Source organism: Choloepus didactylus, chromosome 27 (genome assembly GCF_015220235.1).
Source record: "Choloepus didactylus isolate mChoDid1 chromosome 27, mChoDid1.pri, whole genome shotgun sequence".
Lineage (NCBI taxonomy): Eukaryota > Metazoa > Chordata > Mammalia > Pilosa > Megalonychidae > Choloepus > Choloepus didactylus.
In genome coordinates this window covers 14,763,784-14,790,299 of record NC_051333.1, presented here as the reverse complement: position 1 = coordinate 14,790,299, position 26,516 = coordinate 14,763,784, and the positions used below count along the sequence as shown (strand labels likewise).

The window sequence follows — 26,516 nt, the reverse complement described above, 5'->3', positions numbered from 1 at the left end:
CTGCCCGCCCCGGAAGTCCCGCCTGCGCTGCCGGAAGTCAGGCTGACCAGCCCGCGGTCGCTCTAGCCCGCCGGGCGGCCACCAGCGAGAGTGCGGCGACCGCCGTCATGTGGTCGCCCCGGGTCTCCCGGGTGCTCCGCCCCGCCCCGCCCCCGCTAGCGAGAAATGTGTCCAATGAGAAACCTTCACACCTGGTCCCCGTCGGCCCGCAGTCCATTCCGAGTGCGCCTGCGCGCGGGTGGTTGTGGGGGCGGCCGGGTGGGGCTGGAGCCTAGAAGGTGCGTGCGGGGCTGGGTCCGGGAGTGGGAGACTTGGAGTGCAGGTACTGTGCGATCTGGGGGCGCGGCGCCTCGGCCCAGCTCCTTGGGTTGTCCTCCCGCCTATATTGCATCCTACCCTTTATGTCGTCCTTGATTCCTTTATGTCGCCTTCCTCCCCTGTCACCGTTCCCCGGCTGTCACCCTCCGTAAGTCGCCATCAACCCCTTAACTCGCTTTCCCTTAAGGCCCTATTGCCCCTGAATGCTGCAGTCGCCCCCCTTTAATTCGCCATCGCATTCTTGGTGTCGCCTGCACCTTGTCTTGTTGCCATTGCTCCTTGGTCCTCCTCACTTATCTTAAATCGTCATCATACGCCCATGTCACCTTCGAACCCCTCCTGACACCATCTCTCTCCTTAAATCAGGCTCCAGCTTCTCTTATGTTATTCTCGCTCCGTCTTAGGTCTCCCTCCCATGCCACATCGATCCTCTGACAGTGCATTCAGGATTCCGGTTTTCCTCTTAGGAGCCACCCGTCCTTTTCTTTCCCCCATGTCTCCATTATTTCCCCGTGTCACCTCTCACATACTTGCCACCAAAAGGGGTACTAGAGCCCAGTAAGCGGGGTTGGCTGGAATCCTGGTTCCACCACCAAAGGACTTGACACCTTATCACACCTTCCCAATATCAGCTTCGTCGTCTGTAAAATGTGCACAAGGACACTGCCACCTCCATCAGGAATGATTGTGAGAATTCTGAGAGTTTGTTCATGTAATAGGCTCAGCTTGTTGTGGCATTTGGGGCTAATGTTGTTACTAACCGTGTCACCCTCACCCCCATCCAATCACCCTCATCACCTCCAAAGCAGCCTGGCTGCTCCCTCCTCTTCACTGTCACCCCCTCTCCTCCCAGCCCCCCTCACACTCCCCATAGCACAGTACCCTCTGCGACAGCAGCCATGCCACCCCACGTCATCATCTCCGCATTGCCCCTCACCTCTGCCACATTGCCACACTGAGGGGGTGACGTATCAGCCACCCTGAATCTTGCTCGTATAAATGATTAATCCCTATTTTTTATCATTCTGGATAAAAATAAGGGATTAGCTTGGCTGTGGGAGTCAAGGAGGGTTTGGGAATGGGGGGATGGTGGAAGTAGGTAGCTTATACCCAGGCCTGGAAGAATTAGAGGTACCAAGAGAGGTGAGGCAGGTCCCCCCCATGCTGCAGTTAAACCTGGACAACCCTGAATCTCCAGGCGGAAAGGTAAGTATTTTATTCACTCAGCTAGCCTTGGAAAGGTAAGTGTCTTACTCAGCGGGTCTTAGTGAGGCAGTGTAGTATGGTACTTAGGAATGTAAGCTTGGGGACTGGTTCTAATATTAGTTCTAGCACTTTCTTAGTTCTAGCACTTAGCAAATCCATAGCTACATGATAACATCCCTGTGCCTCAGTTACCACATCTGCAAAATGGGAATGAAAGCATGGGTTATTCGTTCAACAAACATTTCTTAAGCATGTATTATATGCCCAAGACTGTGCTAGGCATCAGGGACACAGCAGTCAACAAAACAGGCAAAAATCCCTGGCCTTGTGGAATTTATATTCTAGCAGGGTTATGAGGTAATGAACAACCAGGTAAGTAGATTTTATGATGTGAAAGAAAGCGATGGGGAAGGGAGGCTGGAGTTTGTTGTTTTAAATAGTGTGGTCAGGGAAGACTTTTCTGAGAAGGTGACATTTGAACAAAGACTTGGAGGGGAGGGGGTGGCGTGGCTTTCTGGGGGAAGAGGAGTGAGCACAGCTAATGCAAAGGCCCTGGGGTAGGAGCATGCATGGAATATTTAAGGAATAGTGAAGTAGTCAGTGAGGATGGAAGCAGCTGAGTGACCAGGGAGAGGGGTGGGAAATGAGGTCAGAGGGGTGACGGGGGCAGATCATGTGGGCCTTGAGGAACACCTTGGTTTCTACTCTGAGTGAGATGGAAGCCACCGGAGGATTTGGAGCAAAGGAGGGACGTGATCTGATGTGACATGAAGCCATCACCCCAAGCAGCAGCAGCTCCAGACCTGCTCCCCAGGATGGGTTGTCAAGAGGCAGCCTGGTTGGAAGGGGAGCCTGAATGCTCTCTTTAAGGCTACACTCACATATCCTTTATATATGGGGAAAGCTTCAAATATCCCTGTCAAAGAATTGGAGCGGGAGGGGACACTGGTGGGGTTTTGAGAAGATGTGTAGGACGGTAGCTGCAGATCTCCAGATGGTAAATGTCGGGAGAGGTTGCTGTTCTGTGTCTACAGTTTGAGGCCTGGAGACACCCAGCCTGGGTTCAAGTCCTGCCTCCTCCACTTCCTGGCTGTGTTCCCCTGTGCCTGTGACTTAACCTCTCTGGGCGTTTAGTTTCCTTCCCTGTAAAGTGAGGCTGAAAAAAGGGCTGTCATGAGAATTGAGTGAGTTAGTCCATATAAAGTGTTTTAAACAGAGCCTGCCTGGTTCAATAAATATAACTAGCCCTACCCACTTCTTCTCACACGACTGGGTCTAGAGAGACACGGAAGGGTGATTCTGCCTTATTTGTTTGTTCACACATTGGTCCAACACTGTAGTGTCCTGCCTGGGATGGAACTGAGCCCTGGTTCAAATGCCCAGCCAATAGCATCATGCTATGGGGGCTGGGCAGGTGGTCTCCCGGAGCCCCCCTCCTCCTCTGAAAAACTGGGAGAATCACACTCTTTTGCCCCAAACTTTGTCATGTTGTTCTTTTTGAACTGGGACAGCATTTTCAGTTGTGATGCCATTATCCCCCTCCCCTGCTTTATTTTTCCCTGAGGCATGTGCTATCTGTTGCGCTAATTTATCTATTATTTTGTTCCTTCACTACAATGTCATCTTTACCAGGGATTTTTTTTTCCCTGTTTTGTGCTATATTCCCAATTCTAGAACAGGACTTGGCAACAAGAAGTCAGTGAATAATTAATTGAATGAATAAATGAGTGAACAGGCCATGGAGCACCCCTGTGCCCCTGTCCTGCCCTCACAGGACTCTTATTCTGGGGGGGAGGGACCCTTCACCAGAAAGTGACAGCCCGGAGTGGCCAGTGCTGGGATGGGGGGCCCAGGCAGAGGGGCTGGGGCTGGGCAGGGGGAGGCAGCGGGGCCGGGGCCAGGGTGGGGAGCCCACGAGGGGCAGAGCTGAGACCTAGAGGTTGGGAATGAGAAGTGTGCTGGGTAGGCAGGAGGAGTAGCTGCAGGATGGTCGGTGGTAGAAGTGTGGTTTCGCTTCAAGGAACCGAAACATACCTAATGTGGCCGAAGCATAAAGGATGGTAAGAGCGTAGGCCAAGGAGGTTATTAGGGGAAGGTCACTCAGGGCCCTGGAGCCACGATGAGGAGCTGGGACTTTGTCCTGAGGGCACTGGGGAGCCACAGAGGGTTCTGAGAAAGGGAAGGACAGGTCCAAGTCAGATGGAGGGGGGTTTGGAGGAGTTGAGAGTGGGCTGGGAGCCCAGGGAGGTGGCTGGGGTGGGGACCAAAGGAAAAGCCAGGGTGGGTCTATGGGAGAGAAAAGAGGAAGCAAGTGGGAAAGACATTCAAGCGTCAAATGGGCAGACTGGGGGAAGGGTGAGGACAGTACAGGACGAGGCCCAGGGACCGGGGAGAGTCACAGGCGGTGCACAAGCCGAAACCTGAAGAATGGGTAGGAGAGCTCTCCATGGAACGGGAACCTGGGGAAGGGGCAGGTTTAGGGGAGAGGCTGATGACAGTTTGGGACATGGTGGGTGTGAGGGGCCCAGGGGACACGAGGAGAGAGGTGTCTAGGAGGCCACAGGACCTGCAGAGCCAGGGGTCTAGGGAGAGATGTGTCACAGCCAAAGAGGGCTTTTGTAGCCAAAGGACTAAATAAAGCACCAGACATGTTCTGAGACATGAGCGTTTATTATGGGGCTTACCTACAGGGTGGGAAGTCAAGTCACATTGCCCTGAATTCAGGAGCTTCTCTGAATGGATTCAGGAGCTGCTCTGAAAGGTGGTGGGTTCAGAACACAATGTGAAGATACCCCACACTATGGGGGGGGCTGAATAAGCTGGTTATAAGGGCTCGACATTCCAATGGGTATGAGAGCATGAGGCAGGAGCAGGGGTCTTGCAGCATAGGGAGGGATTGATTGTAATCACCAGGGAGGAGGGGAGGATTACAGATTATCTTGTAGATAACAGTATCTCAGGGAGTCTCAGGGAGGAGGTAGTTTCGGGTATAGATTACATTTAGCAACAGAGGCTTGATTTTACAAGAAGAATAGATCACACACATTAACTGTCCTAGGTCAAGCAAACTGCTGTGTGCAGTCAGCAAGACACTTGGGAGAGGCCCTGGGCCCAGGGCTCCCACAAGGTGGGAGCTGGAGAGATAGGTTGGTTGGGGTCACAGAGGGGAACTGATACCTTTAGTGGTGAGTGATGGTCCGCAGGGGCCTGTCCAGGTAGAGCCCTAGAGGACATGGCGAGAAGTTTGCCCTTTGTCCTGAGGGATCAGGGAGCCACAGAGGAGCTTTGAGCAGGAGTGGACAGCTTAGATTTCTGAGTTCCACTTCAGCAGTCTCCAACATTCATGATGCTTATTCTGACCTATTTAATTATTTTTCAGACCAGACATCCTCTCCCCCTAGAACAGCACCTATATTAAGGGGTCTATTGAAAACAGGTTCTGCTGCTTAACAGACAAACAAAAAGTGTGCAAAACCAGTGCTCCGTCTTGCTTTCTGTAGACTTGACCACAGGCAGCTGTTGTTGGTCCACAGGAGCCCACACAATCAAGTGACAATTGTCTCCTTGAAACACAAGAACATTTCTCTTCTGAACCATTTAGAAGGTCCTTAGATCTGTATATGGCCCCTGTGGTGTGCCCTGCCACTAAGCTAGAGCTTTGTATATGCCTCAGCAGCTAAATGGGCCCCCACCCTCCTTTGGCTCTCTGATGGCTTGAATCTACCTTGAATCCATTTTCCCCTTGTCTCAGCCTTTCCTCTCAGGCTGAGATGCCATTATCTGCACCCACCTTCTCTGCTTTGGACTTAGAACCAAGCTGGTTGTCACTGTGTTTAAATCAGGTATCACTAGGTCTAGAGAGACATCTAAAAATCTTTTCTCAATGTCTTCCATTCTCCTGTTTTCCGTTTCTTCTGCTTTCAGCAAATGTTTATTGCGTGCTTACAATGTGCAGGGCACTGGGGGTAGAGGAGTAGATCAGCCACAGTTTTGGCTTCTCACGGGACACATACAAGTTTGGAATCTATGATCAGAGTGTGGACAGGGCACCAGGGGACACAGACCTCACCAGCCAGTAGGTATCCAGGGTTTACTCAGTGCTGGGCTCCGGGCTACCTGCCCGCCATGGATGACCTCACTGAATCTTCCCAGCAAAGGTGAGCTTAGTGTTATTAATCTCAGGTGTTCAGAGAATGGAAGTGAGGCTCAGAGAAGGGAGCTTCTTTTCCCAATGCCACCCAGAGTCAGCTGGGGGACGCCGACACCCACACCCCCAACCATTAGAAGGCCCCACATGCACTACCCCCCCCCAATAGGTATGAGGTGATAAATAATAAATAAATAAAGTCCCTTGCCCCTGATCACTCAGCAAGAAAGTGGCAGAGGTGGGATTGGAACCTTGGACCCTGACGGACAAGGAGGGATCAAATCTTACCCCCCGGGATGTGGTGTTCTGAGAGCTGTGAGCTAACACAGGTCTCGAAAGCCCTGAGGGTTTTGCTTCCTCCTTTTCTGCGGGCTGCAGCGTCATGTGCCCCAAGGCAGGCAGCACCGCAAGCCAAGGGGACTGGGGGTTCTGCGGACTGGGAGGGGCTCCACACCAGCGAGGAAGCAGGGCATGGGGACCAGCCTGGGCATCGCACAGCAGCCCCATGGGTGTTTTGGGTTCCTGGGATCACGGGAACGGAGACGGGCTGAGGAGGTAGGGCAGCTCTCTCCAGCCATCATGACTGCCCATGCCCACCTTCATTTTCACCCTGCCCTGCCCCCCCACCCACCATTGAACATTTTTCCAGCCAAGACCACAGTCCTTTTCTTGCACCCACATCCGGTCCATCCAGAAATCCTGTTGGCTCCACCTTCTAAATGTTTCCAGAACCCACTCACTTCTTGCCCCCTGGCTGCCCCCACCCTGCTCTTGTCCGCCCCTGTCTTCCATGTGGACTGTCACGTCACGGCAGCCTCCTCCCTGGTCCCCTGCCCCCACCCCTCACCCCCCAGTCTATTCCCCACCCACAGCCAGAAGGACCCTCAGAACACCTGTATTAATTCCCTGGGGCTGCATGGAACATATTACCACAAACTCGGTGGCATACAACAACAGAAATTATTCTCCCACAGTTCCAGAGGCCAAAAGTCCAAAATCAAGGACCACACTCCCTCCAAAGGCTCCAGAGAAGGATCCTCCCCAGCCTCTTCCTGTCCTGGGGGCTCCTGGTGTTCTTGGCTTGTGGCTTCATTACTCAGTCTCTGCCTCTGTGGTCACATGGCCTTCTCTTCTCTGTGTCTTCTCTTGCTTTCCTTTGAGGACACTTGTCATTGGATTTGGGGCCCACCCTGGTAATCTGGAATGATCTCTTCACCTCAAAATCCTTAATTACAGTTGCAAAGACCCCCTTTCCCATAAGGTAACAGTCACAGGTTCCGGATATCAGGACACGGACATGGCTTTTTGGGGGCCACCATTCAACCCATTATAGCACTCAAAGCAGATCAAGTCACTCTTCCACTCAGAACCCTCTCCGGGCTCCCAGCTCACTTACCAGGGTCCAGATGGCCCTACAAGTCTGACCAGGTCACCTCTTAGACTCATCTTTCCTCCCACCTTCCCTCCCACTCACTCCACTCTGGCCACACTGGCCTCCTTGTTCTTCGCCGCTCCCACTGGCTGATCCATCTCCTTGGAACAGTGTTTGCCCAGAAGTCCACGTGGCTTCCTCCCTCCCCTCCGTGAAATCTTTCCTCAGTTGTCCCCTTCTCAGCAAGGCCTTCCCTGACCTCCTTCAAACTGCAAACCACCACCACCACCACCACCCAGGCACCAGGTCCCTCTTCCCTGACAGTCCCTTACTTATCTTCTAACATATAATTTACTTATTGTTTATTTTCTGTCTCCCCTCATGCCTGTTTTGCTCACAGCTGTATGCCCAGTGCCCAAATCAGCACCTGGCACATAGTAGGTAGTCAATAAACGTGGACAGTTAACGATCTGCCTTATGAAGTAGGTACTATTGTGATGGTGCCCACTTGCAGATGAGGAAACTGAGGCACGGAGCAATTGTCACTTTTCCAAGGTCAAACAGCCACATAAGTTCTGGAGCCCAGATTCAAATATAGGTATCTGACTCCCTAGAACTTACGTTATTAACTGCCCCGCCAATCTAATCTAGTCTAAATGCCTTAGGCGTCTTGCTTTGTAAAAATATTACAAAAGTTAAACTCAAGCCCATCATTACAGACCTGTAATCACTGTACAATTTGAAAGCCAAAAGGTCACTGACAATTGGAATGAAGTCCGCCTGTCTTCTTCCTATTTTTTGGTTCATTAGTGCATCTCAGTGTTATCCAGCCTCAGAGCTCTAGGGCCTGTCCCTCACGTTTCCACACCCCGCAGTTTTGTTTCTACTCGTCTTGGCTTCTCCAGTTTCACATCTCCTGGCGTCCCTACTCCATATTCTTAAACAAAGCATTTCTCACCCAGGCCTTCAAAAAAACCAAAACAAAACAGCTAATTGCTTCCTGTCCCATGTCCTCCCGCCCAGGCCCCACAACCTTGTGGTCAAACACCTGTAACACTTTCACCTTCTGCTTCTCCTGGATGTCTGGAGTTTGAAATAACCTGCGTCCGTTGCCTTTTCCTGCTGGAGCCATTCTCCCCATCCCCACTTGTCCTCCTGCAATGAGAGAAGAAACTTTAGCTGTGCTGAGCCCTCACCCATCAGGGGTTGGACATTGGTAGGGAGGGGTTTCCAAATTATCCCTTCAAGTATGGACTGGATCTTGGGGAAAGGGGAGAACCAACCTCCCTTCTGGGATTTTCTTTCTTTTTTTATCACGGTCACATAAGTCCATGATCTTTTTTTAAGTGACAAAACCTGGGACATGGGAAAACATGTATTCACTTTATACTTATTTCTTAACCTGCACCGAGATTTTTTTCTAGACTTTTCTGTAAATTTTAAAAAGGAAAATAGCCTTACAATGAAAACTATTCCTGACACACATAAACACCCCCAAATCCCACTCCTTGAAGGCACCCTCTTCTAATGCTGCTGCGTTGCTGTTTCTTCAGTAATGTCCTTTTTTCTACCTTGGGGTGGGGGGTGGTGAGGGGAGGAGGCCTGCTCCTGTCTCCTTGAGACACATGTGGGGAGGGAGTCCCCAATTTATTTCTCTTTAAGTCCCCAGTTGTGGACTTAAATCTGGCTTGGGAGATTGGGATGGGAGGTGAGAACCCCTGCTCATCTCCAGCCAGAAGCCCTCATCTCAAGAAAAAAAAAATCCCTATCCGAGTATCACATGGCTTAAAAAAAAAAAAAAAATCCAACACTAGTCCAACAGGCTCCAGCAGGAAATCACCACCTGCTTCCCCTCCTCCTTTCTCCCCACCCATAGCGTGGGCTGTGCCTTCTTTTGATTTTACTGCTGCATCTCTAAATCATAGGCGACCTTGATCTCTCCATTTTATTTTATAACCTTCAAAAATTATTCATTTAAAATTTTATTTTATGTATTTATTTTTGACTAGGTAATGCATCGCCCTGGTACAAAAATTCACAAGGTTTGTAAGACAGGGTTTGTAAGACGTGGGGAGGGTCTTTTTCGTTTACCTGGGGTCTCCCTGCCCCACATGGGAGCTCTAGGGTGGGGCGTGGCAAAGCGCATCCCCCAGCCGTGTACTCCCCGGACCCTGGCCAGGCTGGCGAGATGAGATCTGGGGGGCAAGCCCCCCTTCTCCCTGCGGAGAGTCCGGCCGGTGCGCACATTGCGCAGACTCCCCGCTGCAGTGGGCGGGGCTATCCTAAGCCCCGCCCCTTCCCTCCTCCCGCCCGGGCTCAGCCGGTCCCGGCAGAAGCTGGGGCCCCGCGGAGGTAGCAGCTGCCGCCTGCGGAGTAAGGCCGAAGCCCCTCGGGGGGGCGGGGGATGGGCAGTGGGCTGGGGGTCTGGCGGGGCGGCCCCGATGGCCCTGAATTCCCGGCCTGAGTTGTCTGGTGGGGTACTTGGGGATGAAGGTTGGAGGAGTCACCTGGAAAACGCCCCCTGGGTAATCCCAAGGCTGGGAAAAGCCATGCACAAAGATTTGGGGCTCCTCTGACCGCATCCAGGGCAGTCTTTATTAGGAGGGTCTGGATTAGCCTCAGAGGAAGGCTCAGGGAGGATGCCACCCGGGGGCCAATGTGTGCCCTTTCGAGGGGCAGGGTGTGCACTGCGGAGTGACTGGGAAGAAAGCAGAGGATTTGGACCTTCTGGGATTTCGAAAGCCCTGCTGACCAACAGCCAGCTTCCTCCTTTTGGGGTGGCAGGCACGGTGCCAAGGGCCCCCGTGATCACGGGCGAGGAAGCCCAGTGGATCCCATGACCCCCAAGTCTGATCCACTCTCCGTGATGTCCCCTCGAAGCCCAGAACACCCCACACAGAGCCAGCTTTTGTTCCCTGCAGTTTGGAGACCCTGACACACCCACCTTCCCGCCTCGGCTCTACGGATCCCCCAGCTGCTGGGCAAGATGAAGCCGAAACTGATGTACCAGGAGGTAGGGGGCTGGAGGGGGGCACAGTGGGGAGGGGCTGGGCCCTGTGGAGGATGGAGGCCCTCCCTGAGCTCCCCTGTCACCCTCTATCCCCCCTCCCAGCTCAAGGTGCCTGTTGAGGAGCCTGCCAACGAGCTGCCCATGAATGAGATCGAGGCATGGAAAGCAGCGGAGAAGGTAGGAGCCAGGGGCCACCCTCTCCCTCTGTCTCGGGCCCACGGTGGGCCGCCCCCCTCAGGCTGGCTGACCCCCTCCTCCACTCCACAGAAAGCTCGTTGGGTCCTGCTGGTCCTCATCCTGGCGGTTGTGGGCTTCGGAGCCCTGATGACTCAGCTGTTTCTATGGGAATACGGCGATTTGCATCTCTTCGGGCCCAATCAGCGTCCAGCACCCTGCTACGACTCCTGCGAGTGAGTGGGCCCCCCTCCCCCAACGGTTGTGGGGGCGGCTCCTGAGCCAGGGACACTTAGACGCACATCGCGCAGGGCCTGTGCTCAGCTGCACCCAGTGATGGTGACGGAGTGAGGAGGTCGCAGACTCACAATGCATGCTCACAGGTTCTTTCCTCCACCCTCCCCCACCCCAAACCCTTCCCATAGAAACAGCAGCATCCTCCTTCTGCATCTATGGACACACCGTGTTCCAGCCATATCCATGGATAGACATGTGCACCCATGTCTTTCACAGAGACTCACAAGTCCAGGTACACACAATGCACACACTCATCCATCCATGTCCACAGGGAGACTGGTGATGTCTGAGCTGGTTGTCCCCGACCCCTGTGGCTGACACCGCCTCCTCTCCTGTCCCCAGAGCAGTGCTGGTGGAGAGCATTCCCGAGGGCCTGGACTTCCCCAATGCCTCCGTGGGCAACCCTTCCACCACCCAGGCCTGGCTGGGCCTGCTCGCCGGTGCCCACAGCAGCCTGGACATCGCCTCCTTCTACTGGACCCTCACGAACAATGACACTCACACCCAGGAGCCCTCCGCCCAGCAGGTACTGGCAGGTGGGGGTGGGAGTGGGGAGTGGAGGGGGTGCCCCTGCAGCCCGGGAGACAGGTGGACACGTCTCTCGCAGCCGACTGGACACAGGTGTTTGGAAGCAGCTGTCTTCACACAGCCCTCAAGATCGGGGGCGTTTGTCACGGTCATCTGGAGGCTTCTGAATGTCAGGGCTTGGGTTTGGTTACAAGGGATTAGGCTGGCAGATGCTGCCAGACCCCGTCCCCCAAAGAAACAGGAGAGTGAGAGAGTAACAGCCCAGTCTCAAGCCAGGCCGCCACCCCACAGCCACGTGACGTTGGAGAGGTCACTTAATCTCTTGACCTTCAGTTTCCTTACCTGTAAAATGGGGCCAATATATAGCATCCATCTCTCGCCGGGATGAAATGGGTTCATCTGTGCAAATTTTGGCATAGCGCTTGGCACAGAATCAGCCCTTTATAAGCACATGCAATTATCATATCCTTATTATGTTCTGAAGACAAACTTAGAAAACATAAAATCTCAAGATTTTAAAACAATAGCCTGTATGAATAACTCCTTCTATTGAAAAACAAAATGATTTTCTTTTTCCCTCCTTTTCTCCTCCCCCTGCTGCAACTTTCTGTTAGCATTGGGCTTAAAACTTAGTAAAATTGCAGGCCTCTCCAAGCAAAGAGGCTCAATGAAAGTTGGAAACAACGTGAACTCTCACTCCCTGCTGCTTTACACTGAACTGGTGAAAAGCAGGGGCATTGGAGTCTGCTGGTCTGGGTTCAAACCTCGTACCCTCACTCACTTTCCATGACTCTGTTTCCTCATCTGTACTGCGAAAAGATTATAATCAGACCTCCTCGTAGGGTCGTGTGAGAATTCAGTGAGTTCAGATGGGAAAGGTCTTAGAATGGGGCTTGGCACACAGTAAATGCCAGAGAAGCGTTGGCTGATATTATCTCTGTTGATGGTTACTAGTGCCCTCCCGGACGGTCAGCCTGGGCCTCACCCCCACATCCTGTAAGGCCCCTGGAGGCCCCTGCAGTGCCATGCATCACGGCTTCTGATGCTGGATCTCGGGAAGGTCACAGGGAGGGACAGGAGCAGCAGGCAAGCCCTGAGGGTGGGCAGTGGGGCTCAGAGCAGCCACAGTTTAAAACTGCTATAAAAGGGGTTTCATATCTGCAAAGCCATCCCTGGGCATGCTGACGCAACGTAAAGCCTGCTCGCTCCTCATCAAATCTCAAAGCCCATGGGGGCATCTCATGGGGTTTGAGAGGGGGCTGGCCCAGCCCATCCCAAGCTCTCCCGCCCCCCTAGGGTGAAGAGGTCCTCCGGCAGCTACAGACCCTGGCACCCCGTGGCGTGAAGGTCCGCGTTGCCGTGAGCAAGCCCAACGGGCCCCAGCCACAGGTGGACCTACAGACCCTGCTGCAGAGTGGTGAGCTGGGGGACAGCCAGGGGTGCCAGGCCTGGGCCTGTCCGTGTGGTCCCTGAACATGCCCCCTGCCCACCGGTTGCAGGTGCCCAGGTCCGCATGGTGGACATGCAGAAGCTGACCCACGGGGTGCTGCACACCAAGTTCTGGGTGGTGGACCAAACCCACTTCTACCTCGGCAGTGCCAACATGGACTGGCGCTCCCTGACTCAGGTGTGCCTACGCAGTGCCCACCCGCCCCTGCAGGCTGCTCCCTGCCCGATGGGGTACCCAGCCACCAACAGCACCCTCCTCAGACCCGAAGTCCTGTCTCCCTCCCACCAGGCCTCCCTAAACCTCCCTCCACTGCCCTCCCCCTGCTCCCGGAGGGCTGGGTTCCCTCTTGTTCCATGATGGCAGCTGCCAGCCCCTCTGCAGGGCCTGCAAGGCACCTTCCACCAACTTGACCTTCTTACTCGGTCCCCGAGTGCCCTGGCCTGGGTGTCCCAGGGGACTTGGTGGTAGCAGGTGGGTGTCTTGGATCTCCTGGTCCAACAGGGAGAGAGGCTTGTCACCAGTGACATTGCTGAGCAGTCAGGGTGGGATGGGGGCGGCACAGAGGCCCACCTGTGCTGTGCAGGGGGGTTTCCCAAAGGAGGTGATAACTTATCTGATCCCTGAAAGATCAACAGGAATTAGTACAAGATGGGGAAGAGGGGGAAACTTAGGCTTTGATGTAGAGGTAAGAGGGTGTTCATTCATTAATTTGTTTGCTCGCCCAATATCCCCAAGTTGCTCATCTCACCACCTGGGCACACAGCTGTGGCTGAGGCACCCCCCAGGTGCCCGTCCTCCCAGTCCAGCGGGTAGATGGGCCTGTCACCAGAGTAAGGAGGGGTCCAGGAGGGTTCCTGGAGGAGGAAGCGTGTCAGCTGAGAGCTGAGGAGGGGCAAGCTGGGGAGGAGCACAGGTTCAGGGAACCTGGAGCTTTGGAAAAACTGAATTATTTTCACTAAAACCTGACTCAAGATTTTAGTCTTGAGTCAAGTTCTTACCTTCTTGGGACTTTTCCTATCAGAGAGGGGGAAACTGGGGCAGAGAGGGGGAGACCAAGAGGCAGAAAGGGGGGAGAACAAGAGGGAGAGAGAGAGAGAGAGGAGAGGCTGAGGGGCAGAGAAGGGAGAGACCAAGGGGCTGTGGGGACCAAGAGGTGGGGAGACTGAAAAGGAGAGAGAGGTGGGAGAGCGAGGAACAGGGAGGAGGCTGGGGTGCCCCTGTCACATGGGCTCGGGCCACTGGGCTGAGCATCTCCCCCCACAGGTCAAGGAGCTGGGCGTGGTCATGTACAACTGCAGCTGCCTGGCGCGCGACCTGTCCAAGATCTTCGAGGCCTACTGGTTCCTGGGCCAGGCGGGCAGCTCCATCCCGACCACCTGGCCCCGGCCCTACGACACCCGCTACAATCAAGAGACACCCATGGAGATCTGCCTCAACGGCACCCCTGCTCTGGCCTATCTGGCAGTGAGTCTGGGATGGGGGTGGGTGTCTGCCACGCCGAGCCATATCCCACACCCACGGGGTCCTTCCAGCCCTGCCCGGTGATCGACAGGGAGGGGGGTCTTGACCGTTAGCCCTCGCCCCTGCTCGTTATCCTGCTCACCTCTCTAGGACTGAGTTTCTTCTAGAAAATGGGCATCATAATATCCACAGCCTCTTAGGGCTGATGGTTGAGCTATTGGTCTAGCTCTGTGCTGTCCGAAAGAGCCACGTGTGGCCTTGAACTTCAACTTTATTAAACCGAATGACGATTGCAAATTCAGTTCCTCAGTCACACTGGCCACATTTCAAGTGCCCAAGAGCCACAGGTGACTAGAGGCTTTCTTGTCACACGGTGTAGATCTAGAATATCGCCGTCGGGACAGAAAATTCCGCTGAACAGCACTGGCCGTTGCTCCCGGCAGATGCTGAGTGCACAGACAAGGCTCTGCTGTTTTTACCTGTTGATGTTGTCACTTGTTGGGGTGGGCCGAGGAGGTCCCCTTCAGTCCCCCAGAGTGCCAGACCTCACCCTGTGTGCAGGGTTACTAGGATAATTAAAAGCCCAGACGGAGGAGAGTTTGAGCTCTAACCATGGCACCTCTCAGCTGTGAGTGACATGGGACAGATGACTTCTGCTGGAGTTTGGGGGACCCCGTTAAATATCACCCCCCAACTTCAGAACTACGACAATAATAATAAAACCCAATGGCACTACTAAATGCCCCTTCCCATGAATATACTGTGGCCAGGACACATGTCTCTGCCACCTCTTCTAACTTTGCAATAATAATGACAGTGGCAGCAACAAAAATGTTATTGTCATGAATAACTGTGATATCATCTAGCACTTATTGAGTACATTCTGCATGCGTCATGTTGAGAGATTTACTCCTTTAACTCTCATCGCAGCCTTATGAGGTAGATGCTATTTTGTGCTCATTTACACACGAGGAAACTGTGGTTCGGAGGGCTAGAAAGTGGCAGAGGTTGGGGGCAGTTTCTTCCTAACCTCCCCCATGTACCCCAAAGTCACACTCTTTCCCCAGGACAGGAATGAGGGAGGAGGCAGGAAGAAGAGAGAGCAGAAGCATATTTAGATGAAGTTCCCTAAAAAGTGAGGAATGGGAGTGTATCGGCTATTTATCGCTTTGTAACAAATCACCCCAAAATTTAATGGTGCAAAACAAAACTTCCCTTATTTGCTTGCAGTTCTGTAGGTCAGCAGTTTGGGCTGGGTTCAGCTGGGCCGTCCTTCTGCACTTGTTTGGGTCACTCTTGTAATTCTGGGGTCTGGCGGTGCATCTGGGACTGGGGGCTCCGAGGTGGCCTTGCTCTGCTGTCTGGTGTTGGCACTGGCTGTTGGCTGAGCCACACGTCCCCAGCAGGTTACCCTGGGCTCCTGCACCTGGTAACAGTGTTCCAAGAAGACAGGCCCCAGTGCACAAGCGTTTTTGGAGCCTCTGCTGGCTTCAGCTCTGCTGATGTCCCTGTGGGGGACACTACACGAAGGTGTGGACGCAGGGAAGCCTGATGCAGTGGGGAGCTTTAGGACGACGATCTCAAGACCACAGAGGGTTAAAGGTTCCCCCTAAAAGCTTCCCTCTTGGAGCTCCAGTTTCCCATCGGAGAGGTGGGGCTGACAACGATGCTTGCTCCCCACGGGCTGTCATGAGGGTTGGGGTTGCTGAGTAAGGGGGTGTGCCCCTAGGTGCATCAGTAAGGGCGAGCTGTGAGCGAGTCTGGGAAGTAGCAATTGGAGCTGAGGTTCTCACACTTGAGCTGCATCAGAAGCTCGTGGAGGCCTCGCCCCAGGGTTGTGATTCGGCCCGTTGTGCACAGTGAACTTGCATTTCTAACAAGTGCCCAGGTGATGTCAATGCTGCCGAACCACTGGCCTAGAGCAGAGGCTCTGGAACCTGACAGCCTGGGGTCAAACTTGAGCTCATTTATCAGCTGTGTGACCTTAGACAAGTCACTTACCCCCTCAGCCCCAGTTTCTTCATCCGCAAAATGGACATGGGAATTATCCCTGCCGTTCATGGAGGCCTGAGGAGCAGGGGAGTTCCCACTCACCCCACTCCAGAACTCGAAGCGAGCTGGTTGCCCACGGGGTCCCCTGGGACGGGACCCCCCTGGTGGGGCGCGGGTCTTGACTGCCGCCTTGCCCCCAGAGTGCGCCCCCATCCCTGTGTCCGAGCGGCCGCACCCCGGACCTGAAGGCTCTGCTCAACGTGGTGGACAGTGCCCGGAGTTTCATCTACATCGCGGTCATGAACTACCTGCCCACCATGGAGTTCTCCCACCCACACAGGTCCCACTGGGGCTCGGGATGGGGGACCCCTGCGAGGGAGTGTCAGGGCTCAGGGAGCAGGAAGTAGGGGCCGATGCAAGGGGCAGATGGAGGGAGAGCCCCGGGGAGGGACAGAGCAGTCAGGCAAGTGACAGAGAGATGGGGTCCAGGGGCTTGAGACAAGGGAATGGGGTAGGGTTTTGGGGAGGGAGGGATGAGGTTTGTGGGGGGTGGGCAGAGGAAAGGATGAGAGTGCTGGGATGGGATTGGAGATCTGAGGCAGGGGGTGGGAGATATGGGATTTAGGGAGATAGGAAGCAAGGAGTGTGGGCTGGCAATGGGGTGAAGGGGGCTTGGGGTTTGGGGAGCAGGGATGGGGGCTGAGGGCATTAGAGTCTGGGGTTCAGGCTTTGTGCTCTGGGACAGAAAGGAGGCGGTGGCAGCTTGGGGGATCCAAAGAAGATAGTCTGGGGGTAGCCAACAAGGTGATGGGAGGATGGCAGTTTGGGGAGCAAGAGTGGGATCCAGAAACGGGGGTGCAGAATACGGGGTTTAAGGATGCAGGAGCAGGGACTGGGAGCCAGCGATGGGTGGTTTGGCAGTTGGGGGCTTCTCAGAAGCTGAAGCAGGGCCCAGACTCAGGCTCCGGAGGCTGAGGACGAGGCCTGGAGTAAAGCCGCCCTCTGCACCCCGCCCGTACCCCAGGTTCTGGCCGGCCATCGACGACGGGCTGCGGCGGGCTGCCTACGACCGGGGCGTCAGGGTGCGCCTGCTGGTCAGCTGCTGGGGGCACTCGGAGCCGTCCATGCGCGCCTTCCTCCTCTCCCTGGCCGCCCTGCGTGACAACCACACCCACTCCGACATCCAGGTGGTGAGCACCCGAGCACCCGCACGGGACCAGCCCCTCAGCCCCTGGGGGGAGCCACGTGTCCCCTGACCAGGAGGACCCCGAGTGAGCTGTGCCCTGATGGGGCGACCACGGGGCAGAGAGGTCAGGGCCGGGGTGGGGGTGTCCTAAAGGAAGCACCTGCCCCAGCCTGAGAAATCAAGGAAGACTTCCTGGAGAAGGGGACATCTGGGATGAATTTTTCCTGAGTACCCTCTCCACGAGGCGGCCGTGGGAAACAGCTGAGTCCCCATTTCCACAGACTTCCTTGCACACCCCACCTCCAGGCCCTGGGGCTTCTCACTCGTGCTCCTTGTCATTCCCTCTCCCCCTTCCCTCAGAAACTCTTTGTGGTCCCTGCTGACGAGGCCCAGGCCCGGATCCCCTACGCCCGCGTCAACCACAACAAGTACATGGTGACCGAGCGCGCCGCCTACATCGGTGAGTGGCCTGGGGCCTGCGGGGGGCAGGGGGCACATGGCAGGGGCGGGCTGGGGCTGACCCTCCACCCCCGACCTCGCAGGGACCTCCAACTGGTCCGGCAACTACTTCACGGAGACGGCGGGCGCCTCGCTGCTGGTGACGCAGAACGGGCGGGGTGGCCTGCGCAGCCAGCTGGAGGCCGTGTTCCTGCGGGACTGGGAGTCCCCGTACAGCCATGAGCTCGACGCCGCAGCCGACAGCGTGGGCAACGCCTGCCGCCTGCTCTGAGGCCCGGGCCAGCGGACAGGCTGGGGCCTGCGTGGTGCCCGCGGACCCAGGCCCCCCTGTGCCCGCACCCCCCGCTTCTGTCTGCACCCCTCGTGGCTCCACAGGCTCTCCCCTGCCCTCCCGCCTCTACCAGCCTCATGCTGTGGCCCCGGGACCCAGCAGAGCTAGGGGAGGGATCAGCCCCCCGAAGAAGTGGGGGTGCATGCTGAGCCCAGTCCCCTGGCCCACCCCACCCCCCTTTTCCTGGGCCAGGAAGGTCCCTGGTTATAATAATAAGTAAATAACTTGTCTGTACAGCCTGTGCCTATCTCAGTGCTAGTGAGATGGGGGAAGGGGCAGGGTGAAGCTGGCACGGGCCTCTGGTGGGACCTATCGGTGTGGCTGACCCCTCAGCGTGTGACCCGTGCTGGCTGGCACAGCCTGAGTCCTCATCAAATAGTCGGCACCCTTAGCATGTTCCCAGCCAGATGAGCGTGGACTCAACCCGCTGCCCTCTCCCCACGTGCTGAACGCCGGAGCACGCCCAAGCACGGACTTCCACCTGCCAAGTGAACCGACGCTCCGCATGTCCCAAGCATGGCCAAGTGCACACCAAGCCCGTAGCACACAACAGGCAATGAGCCCTGAGCATCTGGCAGGCTCAGATCAGCACATGCTGGGCACTGAGCGTATTTAGGGGATGGGCTAGCATGGGCCAAGCACAGCTTCACCTTCCCCGTGCAGTGACAGCTCGGTCTCCAGCCTGAAGCCACAGCCTCTGAGAGCAGCGAGGACAGGCGGGAGGCACGACTGCTGAACAGTTCTTTATTGAAACAGGCAGAAGCAGCAGGGCCAAGGGCGAGCTCAGGGCCAGCAGGGCACAGCCCCTTTCCTGCCGTCCCTCTGGCCAAGGTGACCACGGGCCAGACCCCAAGGGCCTCCTGTGCTTAAAGTGTACGTGCAGGCGTGCACTGTGGGCAGGGGGATCGGGGGATATCTGGACAACTTTCTCTCTGTAAGAATAAACTGTGGGTCAGGGGAAAAGCTCTGAGGAGCAGCTCAGATCAGGAGGGGATGCCAGCCCAGCGAGCGCAGCCCCCAGTGATGGGCACGGCTGTGGGGTCACCATCAGTGGTGCCCGCTGATGTGCTGCAGAAAAGTGGTGGCCCGGGCTGGACCATGTGGGTGGGCATGGCGGGGTGGGAGCCCCTGACCCTGTAGCCCCCTGACGCCCTCCAGGCTCCAGTCTGGGTCACTCAGCCATTCGCCAGGACAGCAGCTGGGGTCGAAGAGCTCAGGGCCCGGCCTCTGTGGGAGAGAAGAAAGGGGCCTCAGCCAGGAAGCCCCAGCCCCGATAACTGCCAGCCATGCTTCATCACCCCCTCCTGTCCCAGCTGAACCCTCATCACAACCTGAGGGTGATTTTGTGCATTCTGAGCCCTTATCACATCCTGGGAGTGTACTGGATATATCCCAAGGGTGGGTTAGCGGGTGCTGAGCCTTTGTCATACCCTGTGGGTGTGTTAGTGGTGGCTGAGCCTTTGTCACATCTTCCTGAATGTAGGTGAGCATGTACTGAGCCCTCATCCTGAGTGCTGACCCCTTAGCACTTCTTGAAGGTGGGTCATTCTGAGCTTTTATCCCACCCTGAGGGTGGGCTGGTACGTGCTGAGCCCTGTGCCCCGTCCCGGAGCCTAGGGGGGCTCCGACCCCAGCACCACCTGCCGCCCGCCTGCCCGGCACACCTCAGCCTCCATGACCATGTCCTTGATGTCGGGCCCAGGCCCATCCCCGTCCCGCTGCGGGATGCTGGGCGGCTCTGCGGAGGCCCCGCGGTGCTCTCCTTCCTCCCAGCCGCTGCCCCGGCAGGGCCCGTCGTCCTTGGGCGAGGCCTGGCTCAGCCGGATGAGGTTGCTGAAGTTGGAGTCGGACTTGGAGCCGGCGGGCCCCTTGCGGGCCTTGTGGCGACTGGCCAGGCGACTGCCGTAGAAGGCCAGGATGGGCTCGGGGCCCGCGTCGGGCACGTGGCGGGCAGCAGCCGCGGCCTTGAGCGGCGCCAGCAGGTCGGGGACCGCGTCGGTGTGGGTCTCGCCCCACAGCCCCTGGCCCGCCTCCTGCAGACTCAGGTCGTCCAGCTGGTCGATGGCCCTTTGCACGCCGGGCGCCTTCTCCTCGCAGAAGAAGGACCCGCTGCCCGCCCCGCTGCCCACGCCCACGGCCTCCTCCTCCTCCGCCAGGCGGTAGTAGGGGGGCCCGTCCTCTGCTGGGGCTGCCACGGGCGTGGGGGGCTTGCCCTCCACCTGCAGCGAGAGGCGGCAGCCGCGCAGCGAGAGCTGGTAGTAGCGCGTGGACTCGTGGGCGCTGCGCAGCTGCTGCATGGACACGAACGGGTGGCGCAGGGCCGCGCTGGGGCTGATGCGCTCGTGCGACTCCCACGTCAGCATGCGCTTGATCAGCTCCACCATGCTTTTGAGGTCGGTGTGCTCGGCCAGCGCCTCCCGGTCCGGGAAGGTCAGCCGACCGGCCGCTCCGCCGCCGTTCACCGTCTCGATCTGGTCCAGCGACTTGAGCATGTATTTGCGGCGCTCCAGTGGGCGCACCTTGTTGGGGGGAATGGGTACAAGGGACAGGGGTTTGACACCACATCCAGCTTCAGGCCCAAGCATGCCTTCTGGGGGGCCCACGTGTGACCCCTAACCTCACTCCCGACTTGTGGTCCTACCTGTGTTCTAGCCCAGAACTATCTTGTTGCTAGTCCACACACCTGAACCCTGACTTCCAGTTCTGCCCATAGTCTGGCTTAGAGCCCTCTTGCTGTTGGGAGGGCCACATCTGATCCCCAACACCAGACTAATCCAGAGCTGTCCATCTCCTGCTGTAGGAAGGACACCTGACTATGTTCTTCTTCTTGTCTAACCTCAAGCACTCACTGACCCAGTTCCACACCCCGCCACATAACTCCAGTCCTCTCCAGAGCCACAGGATGAGCCCTTACCAGTGGGTAGTGGGTAGGTGTCCAGATCCCCCTTGCTACTATGGCTCCCACACCTGACCCCAGACGTCCAGGCCTCCCTGCAGTTCAACCCAGACCCTTCCTGTTTGTCCTACTAGTTTGATAACCCTCCGCCATGGAACTACAAGAGGAGCTGCCCTAAACTTCCGGTCCCACCTGGGGTCTCACTCAGATCCCTCTTTCTGCTGCAACTCTCACAGCTAACCCCAGACCTCACATTTTCTCTGTCATCTAACCCAGATCCCTCCTGCTGCACAAGTTTGCTGACCCCAGGCCTGAAGCTGGCAGAGGAGCTGCCGTAACCTTTCCGTCACACTTGTGGTACAACCCAGATCCCTCTTGCTATAGCTGTCCCCACATCTGAGCCCCAAACTTCCACTCCTCCCTGCAGTTGCTCCTGAATCTGTCTGGCTGCAGCAGCTCCCAGAGCCGACCCTTAAACTTCTGGTCCCACTTTTGGTCTCATCCAGGTCTCTCTTGCCCTGACGACCCCCATGATGGACGCCCAAGCTTCCAGTCCTCCCTGAGGTCTAACCTAGATTTCTCTTGCTGTGGCAGCCCCCATGCTGACTCCCCTCGCCCCACCAGTCCCCCTACCTTGGTCTCGGCCAGGTAGTCGGCAGAGGACTTGAGCTGCCAGGGGTTGGTGGCGTCGGGGTGGGGGTTGCGCTTGAAGAAGTGGTGGGCCTTGCGGGCGGCGTGCAGCAGGTGGGGCTTGGGCAGGCCCTGGGTCTCACAGATGTAGCGCACCTGGTCATACTCGTTGTTGCCCGGGTACAGGGGCCAGCCGAGGTGCAGCTCGGCCATGACACAGCCCAGCGACCACACATCCACTTTCTCACAGAAGGGCAGCCCCAGCAGAATCTCGGGGGCCCGGTAGAAGCGCGACTGGATGTACGGCTCCTTCACGTAGCGCACCTCGCTGAAAATGCTGGCTGAGCCGAAGTCAATCACCTGTGGGGGGTGGGCAGTGGGTGCAGGGGGTGAGGGGCTGCGGCAGCCCTGCTGGGCCTCCCCGGGCTCCTCCTGCCACCGTCAGTCTGCATCTGTCACTTGACTGCCCATCACTGCGTCTGTCAGGTCTTTACTTTTCATGTCCCCGTCTCTTTCAGCCGTCATCTCTGGTTTGTGTGTCTCTAGCTCTGTGTCTCTCTGTCTCTGACTCCCTCCACACACGCCTGTGAGGGTGAGGACCCTGCTCTTTCCCTCTCGCCCCACGCCCTGTCCCTCAGCAGATCTCACTGGCTCCACCTTCTCAACAGAGCCACAAGCTGCCCCCAGTCCCACCCTGGTCCCGTCCACCATTATCTCCGGCCTCCACTGACGTCAGGGCCACCTCACTGGTCTCCTTGCCCCTTGTCCGGCCCCTGCTGCACTTGGCCTCACATGTGGCCAGAGGGAGCCTGCGCCACCGAGTCCAATCACATACCCCCCTGCTCAGAACCCTGCTCTACCTTTCTCCATATCCTGTGATAAGAGCCAACGCCCTCACCGCCGCCCACAAGGCCCCAGCAATCTCCCCCTGGGACCTCCCTGCCCTCAGCTCCTCCCACTTTCCCCCTCGCTCAGGTGCTCCAGTTGCACGGGCCTCCTCGCCACTGCTAGAGCAAACCAGACACACTCCTGCCCCAGGGCCTTGGCACTGGCTGTGGGAACCCTCCTCCCTCTGATGCCCACAGAGCTCCCTCCCTCCCTTCGGGTCTTAACTCAAAGGTCACCTTGTCGGGGAGGCCTACCCTGACCATCCCATCAAAAACTGCACCCCTCCCACCCCTCCACCCTTCTCCATAGCTCTGGACACCATTTCATGTACGACACATTTTCCTTCCTTGGGGTCAGTGCTTCTCTCCCCAACTAGGATGTCAGTCCCATAAGCACAGGTGTTTGATCTTTTCTGTCACTGCTGCATCCCTAACAATGTCCAGGACAATACTTGGCACACAGCAGAGGCTGAGTAAAGAGTGAAGGAATGGCTGAATGAATGAATGAACGAGTGAACGGGCTTTATGGCCCTGTCGTTCTTTCTTTCTGACTCTTGTTTGTGTCTCTCTCTCGTTCTTTCATTGCGACTGCCTCGTCATCACCTGTCTGTCTCTTGTCTCTCGGAGCCCCTCACTGTCTCCTCCTCTGGGGCCCCCTGCTAGAAAGGCACCGGCCCAAAGTCATGTCCTGTTGCATCTCCATCCTCAGGCTCTGTTCCCTTGCACGTGACACATGCTTGATGAACACCTGTTGAGCTAACGTGAGGGGCTGGGAGTCTCAGTCTTTCCCCCGGCCTCTGGGTGCAGCCGCCATTCTCAAGCCCTGCCCCAGGTCTCCATCTTTGCGTTTTTCTATTTCTCATTCAGCCGTCCCTCAGCTTCCATTTGCAGAAGGTGGCATCACAGAATGGTTTTTAAGCCGGACTCTGAACCCAGACTGCTGGGGCCTGAACCCCCAAGAGGCTGAGTAACCCTGGGCACGCGGTGAACATTTGTGGATTTCATCTGTCCATTCTGCAGACACAGAAGGGGCCCCAAAGCCAGCCAAGGCCATGGCTCCGTCCTCTTTCCTGCTGTTTGTGGGCCTCCCGCCTTCCCTGAGTTTCTGTTTCCACGTCCTGCGGCAGAACAAGCTGCCTTTTGCTGTCTCTGTGTCTCTCTGAGTCTCTGGTGCATGTCCGTTTATCACCAATTCCAAGCCGGCACTGCGCTGGGAGATGCTGAGGACACAGTGGGGACTGAGATGGCCCCGGCCCTGCCTGCATAGCGCTCCCAGTTCAGACCCATCGTCGGACAGAAGGATCAGGGTTGGGACGAGGACAGCCCAGGCAGAGGGGTCCCGAGTGGGGGTAGGTGGGCACAGGGGGCTGTGCTGGTGCAGAGGATGCCCCCGGGTGCCCCACAGACGCTCAGCAAATGTCTGCTAATGAACAAAGCCGACCGTGGTGAGTGGCAGCACTGCCAGCCTTTCAGTTTTCAGGCTTTGGGTCCCTTTGAGTCTTTTCTTCCTCTCTCACACTTCCTATAAGATCCGTCAGCAAATCCTATCATCTCTAGCTCCGAAATCCACCCAGAATCCACCCGAGTCTCCCATTCCCACTATGCCCAGTCTGGTCCCATCCACCCCTGTTCCCCACCTGGACTGGCGTGGGCACCTCTTCTCTGGCCTCCCTGCTCCTGCCCCCACCAGTCTGTTCCCCACATGCAGCCAAGGGAGCCTGAGAACACCCCAAACAGACCATCCTCCTGGGGCAACATCTCCTGTAGAGGAAAACCGAATCCCCACTGTGGCCCACCAGGCCTGGCCCGAGCCAGCCTCACCCCCTCGCTGGTCCTCAGCTAAGTGCACCAAGCTCACTCCTACCCCAGAGCCTCCGCACTGGCTGTTCCTTATCCCTGAACACTCTTCCCCCAGATGCCTGCCAGGCTCCCTCCCTCCATCAGGGCTTCCCTCAAAAGCCACCTGCTCGGTGACACCTAAAATCTCACCACCCCCCCACCCCCGCCATCAACACCTCACACCTCCTCCTTCCCAGTTGTCTTTTTTTCTCCTTCTCAGTCGCATACCATATCTTGGAGATTCCCTGTCGACCCCACTAGAATGTCAGCCCCTCGAGGACAGGACTGGGCCAGAGCGGAACAAGGACGGGGAGGCCTCAGGTCTGGGGTGGGGAGACAGGGGGGGTGGGGGAGACTGCGGCCAGGAGAGGGGGTGGCTGGGGAAGCCGTAGGCCTCAAACGACCCCAGAGGCAGGGAACGCTGGGAGCAGGTGCCCCCGGAGCCCCGCTCACCTTGACCCTGAAGGGACAGCGGGTCTGGTCCACCAGCATGATGTTCTCGGGCTTGAGGTCGGCGTGGATGATGGCCAGCTCCTTGAGCCGGGCCAGGGCTTGGAGCACCTGCAGGGTGACCGTCCGGATGTGGCGGGCGGGGAGGGGCGCGAAGTTGTTCTCCTTCTGGAACTCGAAAAGGTTTTGCTCCAGCAGCTCGAAGACCAGGTAGAACTTGAGGGCGTCGTGGAAGACCTCGAGGAAGCGGACGACGTGGGCCTCCTCGGGGTCCAGGCCCCGCATGCAGCGCAGCAGCTTCAGCTCGTTCTTGATGATGCGGTTGCGGTAGGCGTCGTTCTTGAGGATCTTGATGGCCACCATCTCGCCGGTGCTGCGCCGCCAGCCCTTGGCCACCTCCCCGAAGGTGCCCTTGCCCAGCACCTCGATGATGTCGTAGCAGTCGGTCTCCGACTGGATGGTGGCCATGGTGGCCCCGCCGCCGCCCTCACCCCACAGGCTCTGTCGCCGAGGCCACCCGCCCCGCGGCCTCACCAGCGGGGGAAAGAGAACCGCACTCGTGCCTCCCCCCGCGAGGGTCGCCCCCGTCTCCCTGGCACCCCCCGGCCCCCTTGACCACACTGCAAGTCTGCCAGGGGCTGCACCCCCCCCAAAGCCCACCCGGCTCGGGACGCGGGGCCCCAGGCACCCCCAAATGGGTTCCAGCGTTGCTGAGTGGCTCTGGTTCTGTTGTCGGAGACCCGAGCCCCTGGCTGGAATGGGGGGTGGGGTGCCAGGCCGGGCCCCACCCCCCGCCCAGTGGCGGAACCCTGGAAATACTGGACACCGTGAAGGGGCTGACAGAGACTGGGAGCCTTGAGCTGACGGGAACAAACAGGAGATACCGCCCGACAGAGGTGAGAAAACGCAAGGCTTCCCGGCCGGGGGGTTGGTGCGGACAGAGCTCAACAGCGTTCCCGTGTATGTCTGTGTGCAGAAAACACCTGCAGCAGCCGGAGGCCACCACGGGGCAAGTGTGGCCGGGCCTGGGCCAGGTGGTGAAAGGTCTTGAGTGCCAGGCTAAGGGGTTTGGGATTTATTCCAAGGGCACTGGGGAGCCACGGAAAGGCTTTGAACAAGAGAGAGCACAGTCAGATCTGTGAGTGCCAGAAAGCTCCCTCTGGCTACTGTGTGAAGAAGGGTGAATTAGAAGGGGCGGGAGTGGGGGTCCCAAGGCCAGGGAAGAGGCCAGGGCAGGGCCCAGGAGAAGGGAGGAGACGGGTGAGGCACCCAGTAGGCCTTGGGGACAGGCCCTGGGGACAGATGGGTTGGGGGAAAGGGGGCAGCCGTCCAGGCCGAGGCCCAGGGCGCAGGCCTGGGTACTGATGGGGCAGCCCCCGGGACAGGGACGAGGAGCAGGTCAGGGGAGAGGACGCTGAGGTCAGAGTGGAAACTGAACATCAAAACATCTAAAACCCCAACGAATGCTTCACAAGCCTTAGCTAATCCTCACAGCAAAGGAAGTAAGAACCAGAGCTCTTTGAGGTGGCTAATCTTAACAGCTCCATTTTATGGAAGAGAAAGTCAAGGCACAAGGAGTTCTAGAAATGCCTGAGAGCCAGAGACAGCCTTGACCCTGAGCAGCCTGGCTCTGGAGCCCAGCTCCAAACCGCAACCCCAGGAGACGTCCGGGGGCGTCCTGGGCCCTGGATCACCCGTGCGGACTCAGGACAGAGTTTGGGAGTTGTCAGCACAGAGGTGAGGAATAGAAGCCACAGGGGAGGGGGACACGAGGCCCAGGAGCAGACAGGGGAGTGGGGAAGAGAAGAGATCCTATCAGGAAGGGGCTCGGGGAGTCAGCCCGGGGAGAGAGAGGGAGCCCTCGGGCCTGACCACGGGTGGCG

The 26,516-nt window shown here is 57.2% G+C and overlaps 2 protein-coding genes across 4 annotated transcripts; one reads left to right on the top strand and one right to left on the bottom strand.

Annotated features, from left to right (window-relative positions):
- Nucleotides 1–218: 218 nt before the first annotated feature.
- PLD3 (phospholipase D family member 3) lies at nt 219–18,165 on the top strand. Of its 3 annotated transcripts, XM_037819437.1 has the most exons (13): nt 219–322; nt 9,053–9,085; nt 9,965–10,056; nt 10,156–10,230; nt 10,321–10,463; nt 10,867–11,050; nt 12,349–12,469; nt 12,552–12,679; nt 13,766–13,966; nt 16,156–16,295; nt 16,980–17,145; nt 17,502–17,601; nt 17,684–18,165. In XM_037819437.1, exons 3-13 carry the CDS (start codon nt 10,030–10,032, stop codon nt 17,869–17,871), a joined length of 1,473 nt encoding a protein of 490 aa, XP_037675365.1. In that variant the 5' UTR covers nt 219–322; nt 9,053–9,085; nt 9,965–10,029; the 3' UTR covers nt 17,872–18,165. The 3 variants fall into 3 exon arrangements, with proteins under 3 accessions (XP_037675365.1, XP_037675366.1, XP_037675367.1); XM_037819438.1 differs by lacking the exon at nt 9,053–9,085 and having other exon boundaries at nt 234–322; XM_037819439.1 differs by lacking the exons at nt 219–322; nt 9,053–9,085 and adding an exon at nt 9,292–9,416.
- A 504-nt stretch (nt 18,166–18,669) lies between these two features.
- HIPK4 (homeodomain interacting protein kinase 4) lies at nt 18,670–25,104 on the bottom strand. The gene is made up of 4 exons (XM_037819452.1): nt 24,637–25,104; nt 21,461–21,817; nt 19,596–20,450; nt 18,670–19,158 (listed from the first exon to the last, which is right to left on the bottom strand). The coding sequence occupies exons 1-4, from the start codon at nt 25,099–25,101 to the stop codon at nt 18,979–18,981; spliced, it is 1,857 nt and encodes a 618-aa protein (XP_037675380.1). The 5' UTR covers nt 25,102–25,104; the 3' UTR covers nt 18,670–18,978.
- Between the last annotated feature and the right edge of the window lie 1,412 nt (nt 25,105–26,516).

Coding starts and splice junctions, on each gene's coding strand:
- PLD3 (XM_037819437.1), top strand. CDS start 10,030: ATGAAGCCGAAACTGATGTACCAGGAG. Junction 10,057..10,155: donor CGAAACTGATGTACCAGGAG/GTAGGGGGCTGG, acceptor CCCCCCTCCCAG/CTCAAGGTGCCTGTTGAGGA. Junction 12,470..12,551: donor ACAGACCCTGCTGCAGAGTG/GTGAGCTGGGGG, acceptor CACCGGTTGCAG/GTGCCCAGGTCCGCATGGTG.
- HIPK4 (XM_037819452.1), bottom strand. CDS start 25,101: ATGGCCACCATCCAGTCGGAGACCGACTGCTACGACATCATCGAGGTG. Junction 21,818..24,636: donor GCTGTCCCTTCAGGGTCAAG/GTGAGCGGGGCT, acceptor CACCCCCCACAG/GTGATTGACTTCGGCTCAGC. Junction 20,451..21,460: donor ACTACCTGGCCGAGACCAAG/GTAGGGGGACTG, acceptor CCCCCCAACAAG/GTGCGCCCACTGGAGCGCCG.